This window comes from Stylophora pistillata, chromosome 7, assembly GCF_964205215.1.
Source record: "Stylophora pistillata chromosome 7, jaStyPist1.2, whole genome shotgun sequence".
Lineage (NCBI taxonomy): Eukaryota > Metazoa > Cnidaria > Anthozoa > Scleractinia > Pocilloporidae > Stylophora > Stylophora pistillata.
The window spans coordinates 9,147,316-9,157,315 of NC_142525.1; the positions used below are offsets into that span (position 1 = coordinate 9,147,316).

At 38.5% G+C, this 10,000-nt stretch overlaps 1 protein-coding gene across 1 annotated transcript in view; it reads left to right on the plus strand.

The window, feature by feature from the left end:
* The window catches only part of LOC148726525 (uncharacterized), a 24,986-nt gene that overhangs the window by 12,982 nt on the left and 2,004 nt on the right, over window positions 1–10,000 (plus strand). Inside the window, exons 2-5 of the mRNA XM_088726905.1 lie at window positions 1,098–1,477; window positions 2,181–2,280; window positions 4,162–4,194; window positions 5,265–10,000. The exon at window positions 5,265–10,000 is cut by the window's right edge and continues 2,004 nt beyond it. Of these exons, the coding sequence (XP_088583031.1) occupies window positions 1,098–1,477; window positions 2,181–2,280; window positions 4,162–4,194; window positions 5,265–5,353 (602 nt within the window). The 3' untranslated portion in view covers window positions 5,354–10,000. The remainder of the gene's footprint in view (window positions 1–1,097; window positions 1,478–2,180; window positions 2,281–4,161; window positions 4,195–5,264) is intronic.

Below are 10,000 nucleotides of genomic sequence, written 5' to 3' on the forward strand. Positions count from 1 at the left end.
GGTCAACCGTGTATAACATTTGACACCTGCGTGATTAAGTAGACACTGAATTGCGTTACTCTTTTCAAAATTATGGTGGACGAAAGCTAAAGAGATACCCGCGGGTTTGAGGTAATCTGTAACCTCATTGGTGTATGTTTTAGCCAAATTTACGCCTGCATTTTGAGAATTCTTTCTTTGAAATTGTTTAATTTTTGATATGCAAATTAAGGTCGAGGGAAAGGATGTCCTCTGGTTACGCTGACATGAACAGGAATTCTAGTGAAGATTCCATATTTTGTCCGTGAAATCACTGAATATAGCTTGCAACATGAAGCAAGAGAGAATTCCGTGAGCTACACCATTACAGTCGCATAGCGCACCCGACGAAAGCTGTGAAATTTAACACTTTCGATCGTTGTCTACACGGGCGGTCTGCCCAAAAGTCAATTTTCGCTTGTCGCGAGGCAAAAAAAAAATAATTGGAAAACAACCAAACTGTTTTTGAAATATGTGTTTAAAACTGTTTCCACAAGAAAAAAATTGAGATGAATTTTTTTTGGACGGAAAGTCGAGAGGACCGCTCTCAGCCGGAGTCGCACTTAACCGTCAACTGTCAAAAACGCATTATGTTTACCCTCAACTGTCAAATAAACAAGCCCATGTTAGCCGTCAAATATCTCAGAAATCTTTCATTAAGAACTAAACAATTTCCTTATCTGGGGTCAAGCTCTGTTGTTTACAAATAAAAGTTTTTATATCTCACAAAAATCCTTTCACTTCTAGTCCCGAGTAACACTGATCAGCGACGTTGAGAACTGACTTCCGTGTGGAAACACTTCTAGTATCGTGAAACGTCAGTCATTAATTAATAATAGGTGTAATACATAATAGTTCTTTACCAACGCGTCATTATGAAAATTTACAGCCAAATTCGCGCGTTTAGTTCGTTTATAAACGACATTCCAAAAAATGAACCGTTACTCATCAAATGACCTAAAATTTAACCTTTAACCGTCAAAAGGGCCTATTTTAAACCGTCAACCGTAAACGCGATTCCCCCTCCCCCATTAAGACCCTCTTGAATAGAGTAACCTATTTTTTTTAATTCTGACAAGTTGCCAGCACCATCACACCAAGAAAATCCCATGCTGTAGCGACAGAGGGGTCAAGTTTTCTCTTCGAATGGGATTTTTCTCTTCAGTACGAAGACGAAAAAAATCTAGAAGAGTTCATTTTTGGCCTTTGGGAGAATGGATATACCACCCATTATCTTATAACGGTAACCAAGCAGGAAAAAGTGATCTACAATCCTTACTTGAGCGAGACACACTCTAGTTATGTAGGGCGAGTGACTTGGGCAGGAGACGTGTCGAAGTCGTACTTGGCTTATAAGTTGGTAAACTTGACATTCTCCGATAGCAACACATACGGATGCCAAATTTACGTGGGAGGTTTCCGACGAACAATTCATTCTAAGATCACCTTAAATGTCCAGGTAAGATTCTAAAGAAAAACTTAACGCATAACTGTTCGTCTGTTAGCCAAAGAGGGCGCAATCGTACGTTTATGAACGACCACTCACTTACCCAAGGAATGACGGCTGAGTTTGATGCGGAAAGTTAGGATCAAGAGAAAAAAATATCATGGGATACTTAGCTTAAGGTAGTAATCTCAGCAGCAATTCTTTTGCGGTTAAAAGTTAAATTACTAGCTTTTCCTACGATTGTTCGTGATTAAGTGACGAGTTAAAAAATGGTGGCGCGATGTTACCATATCGAGCTGGTTTTGGAAAGTGCAGCACTTAAAGTGTAGACACCGTCTCCTCTTCATATACTTTTTATAAAATTGTCTAAACAAGAGCCTGTAAAAAAAATGCTATTCCCTCAACACTACTTTCCACATGCTTTTAAATTTGTTCTTGAAGCCTTCATTGGTATTAAACATTATTTGTGACGGATGCCCAGTCTCGGATCACTGTGTCTTCTCGATACACTTATAATGCTTCACTATCTCTATAAGGTGATATCACTACTGAAGTGTTCATATCAAACTTGCAGCAACCAGATTGGTTGAAGTCTCCGACTGAGAACGAATATAACACAATTAAAATATTAACGCTAGAACTAGTAAATAAGCCCAGTAAATACTCACAAGAAGTCAGGTTTAAATTGTTCTTTCTTTCTCTCTTTCCTTCACAGACGATAAATGCTTCAAAGACATCTGAACTGAGTGCCTTTTCCACATGGGGCCATACTCGTCCTGCTACGTCGAATGAATCTTTTCCATTATTAAAAGAGGGTAAGTTTTTAAGAATGACTTGTTTCCTTCGAGAACTGGGAAAGAAAGCTAGCTGTGTTTGTTGCACAACAAACGCACGAGAGTCGTTTCGGTTTTTTCTGTAATGACTATTTTCTGCCGCTTTTTGATTTTCCGTCACCGAAATTGTTCAAGATTTACGAATGTAGTTCTTATTCTATTTTTTTTCATGCGCACGATCAATGCAGGCAATCCCGAGCGGGAAAGATAGACCCCATCTTGTCCACATGGGGCCTGTACCTGATCAATGCAATAGAACGAAAAATCACCTAGGGTGTGTGGGGTTCTGGTAAAGTGTATCGCTACTTCACAAGCTGTTTTGTTTGGGAGCATAGTAGATTTTCTATTTCGAAACCTAATTCTAAAGTCGGTAGTAGCTAGTATATCCCACGTATCGCAGGAGACATTTCTTGCAAGAAGCGAAGTAAATCACATTTTTAGAATCACAAGAAAGTCTGGATTGAATGGTGTAACTTTTGCCCGTCTGAAAGCTAAGAAATGAATTAGATTCAACAAAGAAATTCTGACAGAGGTCGTATCTTTTCCTATCGCATTTACCCCTCTCTCTTCCCTGCTCTCCACCCCCTCCTTTTCTTTTCCCTTCAAGTATGAAAAGCGTGAGTTTAAAAATCAACCTACACATATATGGCCAATTTATTGTTAACTGTGTATCATATTGGTGGTCAGTCAGAGAATAAAGGTACTCCACTTTCTTCATGACTAATCATACATCCTGTGAGTTTGTTATTGAGTGGGAGGGGGCAGTGGAGAGGGCAGTAGAAAAAAAAGGAACATAAGGTGTTTTAAAGATTCAATTTGTTGACCTAAAAAAGAAAACAAATAAAGTTGAGGACATTCCTTTACTTTGCTTACACTAACTACCAAAATTTGATGCCAGGTAAGCATCCTCTCTTTAAGTCTTAAATCCATCCATCATTCGTTACCTCCGATAGGAAGAGTTCAAATTGCTTTCTAAGTCCTTACCATTTAAATGCTTTTGCTTGCGTTACCAAATGTGTAACTGCCTTAATTAATAAGAATGTGTAGTTTGTATATGTCTCATCTGTTAGTGGTGGATCCTCTTGACCCTTCCATTCTCCTCACCTCTTCTTTTTCCTCTCCTTTCACTCCCGTCTTTTCTCCTCTCAGTCCCTATCTTTCCTCTCTGCCCCGCATAATTTCCCTACGTAGTCCTTCTCCTATCTCCACTCCCCTCTTTCCTCCCTCTGTCTCCCCTCCTCTATCCTCCTCTTCCTTTTCTCAATCTCTCTCTCCTCTTATCCCCTGCTATCTCTCCTCTTCTTCTCTCTCCCCTCTTCCTCTCCCTTCTCTCGCCCCCTCCTTCCCCCTCCTTTCTTCCCCTTCTCTTTATCACTTCCCCTCTCTCTTCCCTCTTCTCACACCATCCTCTCACACCATCCTCTCACACCATCCTCTCACACCATCCTCTCACACCATCCTCTCACACCATCCTCTCACACAATCCTCTCACACCATCCTCTCACACCATCCTATCAAACAATCCTCCTACCATCTCCTTTCTCCATCTCTTCTTCCCAACTCGCCCCCATCTATTCCATTCCTTTCTTCCCTCCACTCTCCCTCTACTTGTTCTTCACTCTCCCCCCTTTTCTCTCTCTCATTCCTTTCCCTTACACTCCTCATTCTCTCGTCTTTCCTCCCAGCTCCCTCTATCCTCCTCCTCCTCTTTATTGCAATCTATTTTACAAGACTGTTAAAAAGTGCCGCAGTTAGCATGAGGTGTTTTTGTGACACGTTAGTGCCACAGAACGCTGCAATACAATCAAATTATAATCAGTGATCGAATCTCTCTTTTTATGTGTGCGTTCATTTTCTTTATAGATCTTTCATATTCAACATCGACACCTCCGACAGGTACTTACAAAATTTGAACTATTTCTTTTTTATTTGTTTGAGTAGAAGTCTTGTTTAGCTTACATTCCATTTTGATTCACTGTGCTTTGAAACTTCTGATTTGTTTCTTTTTTTGTTTTTTTTTTTTGCTCTTTGTTTTTCTTGAACGTAATTCGTAAAGTGCTCCTGAAAACACATATATTTTTTTTTAACTTTAGTTACCTACTTCCTCCCAAAGTGCTCAAAGAATCATACAAACCAATTCTATTCCCTCAAGTTAATATTGCCACTGTATTAAGTGCATAAACGCTCCCGGAAATCGTGAAGAAGTTTTGGGAGTGTCTCAATGGTCTAATAGCTCTTACGGTTAACGGTTAAAATTTTGGCCATTTTACGGTTTGCAAATAAGAAAAATAAATGTTTATATTTTCAGAGCCACCACATATTATTGAATGGTGCGATGCAATTTGAGTTATGATCAGCAATTTCATCTCCCTTTTTATGTGTGTGTGTCTATATGTATGTGTGTGTGTCTATATGTATGTGTGTGTGTCTATATGTATGTGTGTGTGTGTGTGTGTGTGTGTGTGTGTGTGTGTGTGTGTGTGTGTGCATTTACTTTATAGATCTTCCAGGTTCAACACTGACAACTCCAACAAGAGGTTCTAGCTATCAGCAATTTTTTGGAGTTGTTTGATTTCTTTTTGTCAGTGTATATATGTTTTTTTATAGTGGGTGTGTCTGATTCGCATAAAGTTTGGTTTCTGTTTTTTGTGTTTGTTTCGTAGGTTTGTTTTTTCCTCGTCGTAATTTTTTAAGCGCTCTTGAAGTTAGTTTTCCTTGTTCTTTGCCTGCTTCCTCCCAAAGTGTTACAAGAAATGCACTTACCACTAACCAAGTATATCCCCGTAGTCCATAGTGCCAGAGTTTGAAATGCATGAGCACTCTGGAAATTGTAGAAAAGCTTTATGTTAAAGAGAAACAATAAACCTCTCGCATATTTTAAACCAAGTATAGCCCCTGCCCCGTTTCTAGTTTTCGTTGCTGTAGGGATGACTCGACTTTACACTAATCGATTTTGTGTTATACAGATAACCAAGCAGGTCGAGAGTGTGAGACCACCTACAAATGGACAACTTACTTGTTTTTAGTACCCGTGATACTTTTAGGGGGGTACTAAATTCGTGTACTCAGCAATAACAAGGGCGCGAACCAAACAGATTTTGAAGAAAGGGGGTGAGTTTCTAAAGAAACTGTGCTGCTGCGTCTGTAGGAGTAACAAAGTAATCTGGTTATATCAACTAAGTTGAAATTGTAAATTGTTACGTACAGAGTTGAGAAAGCTGACATTTCGAGCGTCAGTTCTTCGTCTTACTTCGCCCCTCTAATGGGAGAAAAGTTTAAGAATAGCGTGGAGAGAATATGAAATGTTTTGTAAGTTTTGTTTGTTGTGAGGACTAAATTTTCCTTCGCGCACATTGATTTAAGACAAAAGCCAATTGAATATCAATTGTATACCTGCAAATATTGAAAACATGAAAACATGTATTTATCATTGGTTACGTAACTCTTTCTTTGTGGTGTTGCATGGTATGTTGTCACAATTGCTTCATTAGCAGTAGGCTATATATTATAGCTGTTTTAATTCATATTCTAATTAAAGTTACTTATTAAATGATAAATGTTTTATATTCGTTTGAGTGGGGTAGCGAATACACTAGAAAATAAAGGTTCTGATGTTTTCAAAATATTACCTTAGTGTACGCAAGGGTTTTCATGTAAATATCAGGAATTTATTTCGTCATTGTAAACAGACTATATGAATTATTCATTGTACCTTTGCTGTGCAATGTCACGTATTGCCTTCATTTTACAATTGAATAAGCTGTCAGTTTTTCACTTCTTGTATTACATATGTCTAGAAATGTGGAAAAGACGAAATTTGCTCAGAATCGTTAAACCGAGTCAATTTTCATGGACTAGACTTTTTAGTGAATTTTAGTCAAACGAATGATTGTAGTAAAAGCTAGCCAAAATGACGACAAGAAATACCTAGAAGATCCAAAGAATACTTAAAGTGAAAGAAGCAGACTGATTTAGTCGCGGGAAAACGCGGATGACAAGCTGCAAGAAATTTTTTCAATAGCATGTCAAATACAATCTTGGACTGCTTTTTTTTTTGCGCATTACTTGGCAATGTGATTGGTCCAGAAAGTTCGCACCACTTTCTCAGTCGAAAAGAGCTCTATATTATTGGTCAGGAGAAGTGACCCTCGTTTCATGGACCAATCACAGAGCGAAGTGACTTAAAACCAATGCAATCCAGAATTACATTGGAATCTCAATTGGAAATTGGCGTATTGCTTTACGTATATAATTACTTTTTCTCCAATTTCACTGAAATTCTGAGGTCGAGAAACCGCGACCTGAGAACTGCTCACCTTATCTTTAGGGAATTGTTGCGTGCAGTTTTTTGCCTGTTTTCCGTCAACCTTTCTCGACACGCCTGTACAAGAGAAGGAAAACTCACAACAAATAAGCAAAGAGAACAAATAAACTCACAATGGAGAAAAATAAATTGCTCTGACACGAAGCTGCATCTGAAACTGAACATAGCCATTTATCCACCAGACTAAACGTATACGTAACAAATGAAAAATTGCGCAAAATTTCGCAAGGAAATGAATATTTCAAATTCATATATTTCACATAACTAGTTCGAAAAATACAGACATACGATACACTCTAAAAACGGTATAACAAGAAGTTTTGCGGTAAGAACTGTACCATCTTTTAAGGTCTGAGTAAAGAGCGATATCAATAGGAATCAAGGTGTTTTGAAATAATATCAGTGAGTGATTGTCATGAATAAATACACGATTTTATTGGCAAGGTATCATCCCCGCATGAAGATGAAAAGCCTCACTTTTTATATCTCTATTTAAATTTTTGTCATAAACTTTTAATCGTTTCCCTTTAATATGATAATCAATTTATTACTTCATTATTAATTTTTTTTTCTGGAGAGGTGCTTGTTCTGTTGCTCTTTGTAATAAAACTTGTCTCACTTTGTAATAAACGTGATATAGATGGTCAGTGCAGGAGGGCATTCTACGTGCGCATGCGTGCAGCCCCTGTTAAAAGAGGGTGTGATCGCGGTAGTTAAAATGGCGCGGGAAATTCAAATGATACTTTTCATATTCATTTTGGTGTCATTTCTCATTGTAAGTTTCACTATACAAGTAAGTCGTGCAGCAGAAAAGTGCGCGGTGTGTGACAAGACTATTACTAGAGAGGACAGACGGCCTGCAGCTGGTTAAAAGAAAGATTTTCTACCTTGCTTCGGCGTCGATGCGAATGCTAATGGGAAAATATGTGGGCAGTGCAGGAAAGCCTCAACATTCCACTGAAAATCGGGACAAAAGTTTTTTTTTTTAAGTAAGTACGATAAAATTCAGATCGTATCGTATTTAAAATGTAATCGTTTCAAAATGAAACATTTATAATCACAGGTAGTCGGATAGTTTGCGCGAGGAAGGGGAAGGCCGCCGAGGAAGAGAAGATTTCCCCAAAATGTGTCGTTTTAAATCTTACCCAAGGGGATCAAAGAAATTTAGCCTCAACGTAACTGCAACGCAAACAATGGAACGAGTTGCTGATGCCGTTAACATTGGTTCCAGTGGCATGTTAGATTTAGGTGAGTAGGAGGTAGAAGAAACGTGTTTTGGGGATCTCCTTTGTGGTCCCCTCGACAATACCCTAATGCCAGTAGGGCTATTTGAAGAAGCAACGGACCACTTGAAGCAGCTATCAAAACATAAGACTCACAACAGTTTATAATCATCTTCTATTTTGGATATATCAACAAATTTGAAATGGTAAATAAATGGCAAACTATCAGCCCATCTTCTTTTTTATCGGGAAGGAAAGGAGAAAAATAACATTCCCTCCAGAAGCGCACGAAACAATATTTTATTATCATCATATCAAACTCACGGGGTACAAATAGTCTCTTACTGAATTTCGCGACCACGCCCACTTCATCGGCCCACTCAAATCGAGTGCGATTTTTGGATGTTATATCATCTTGCCGACTCTCTGTAGAAAAAGTTAACAATGTACCACGGAAATATTGAACTATAATATCATGGCTTTCCATTTTGTGTATTTTCGTACTACAAAGTAAGGTTTTTCCCTCGTCATTTTCACCTTTTCCCGAGCGGGTCCGTCAAAATTAAGAAGGCGTTCGTGGTCAAAACAAGACCGAGCAAGGAGTCTTGGGCGATTTCTCTCTTACGCAAGCGCAAATTGAAAATGTACCGCCAAAATCAAAGAGAGGAACAAATTTCCTTTGTTTTGATATGTAAATTGTCGAACAAGGAGCAGATTGAACCTCGTCAAATGGCTAGTCAAAACAGCCACACCTTCCTCCTTTTACTCGTTTCCTGTTTTATGAGCGTGAAAACAGTGGGAGAAGAATCGGGTAGCTCGGAAAGCGCTTCACCATCGTTTACTTACGAGATAAGCAAGTAAGATTTGTAAAGTTATTTACTGAAAGAGTCGGAATAAATACATTTTTTTCAGGTTAGATTGCTGTTTTTACCCTAAACGTCGTCGAATAAATTTTTGTTGCAGCCTACTGATCTATACAATCTCGAAGGAAAATATTCAGATGCTTCACCGTCCCCGAAGGGGGTTCTGTCCTGGTGTACCGGTTCACAAGGGAATTACCATTGTTCTTTCTTTGTTTAGGAGTTATCGGTTAGCTATTGTGTATTGTTTGGTCTTTTGTATTGGCTCTTGAGAACCGGTACACGAGGACAGAACCCCGAAGGGTCTCCACTCATCGAAGCGTGTACTGTCGCCAATGTAGTGAATTTTCAGTCTCTTGTTCGGTTTGTCAACCTCCGTGACCTCAATATCATACAATTTTGTATCTTTTCTCTGTGAAATGACCTTTTTAACAATGGTATATGCTGAGTATTCGTTGCAGAATCGCTTTGGTTCTCTTATCTCTCTCTTTGGCTTGTCCGCCATTTTGAAAATTTGCTCAGGAGGGCATCTGGGTTAGCGGCCGCGCCAGGCTGGAACCGACAAAAACAAATGTCCGTCGCAGTGGGGAAACAGTTTGATATGTTACAGGGTGTGACTTAAAAAAAGAAATTAAGCTATAAAGGAAAGGATATAACCAGAGTTCACTTTTAATTCAAGTTTAATTATTAATAATTTAATAATTCTCATTTAATTATTAACTCATGTTTAGTCACTCACAGCATTCTATAAACATGACTCTTAAGACCTCTATAAGATATGAAAAAAATATAAGAAGTGTTTAATTTGTCATTTTCTTATGACCTTAGACATCCTGTCTCTATCAACTTCATCACCATCAAGTAAGCAGTAGGTGTACCTGTTTAATTTTCCCATAGTCAGTTTTGGAGCAAATTTAAATGTGTGTCGAAAATCATATAGGATTGCATTGATTTTTATCAGTCGCTTATTTCGCGACCAAGACCTCTACTGCTTGCATTGGTTTTCACGCAACGTAATAAGAATTAAAGAGTAAGGAACTATCAATCCTTTGGAGATTTTAGTTTAGTTTGTTATTAGAACAGCGGAAGACCCATCTTTTTAAAACTTTCAGTTTGATAAGGTTTTTCGTCTTGGATAAAGCAAGGTTGAATTTCTAAGCTTTTGCGTTACAAGATATCAAAATCGCGGCCGAGAATGCTGTAAACAGTCCTTGTATGAGAATAAGCACTCATATGGATGTCTATGAGCCTCATGAAGACGACTATAGGCTTGTTACACCTTAGCGCGATGACGT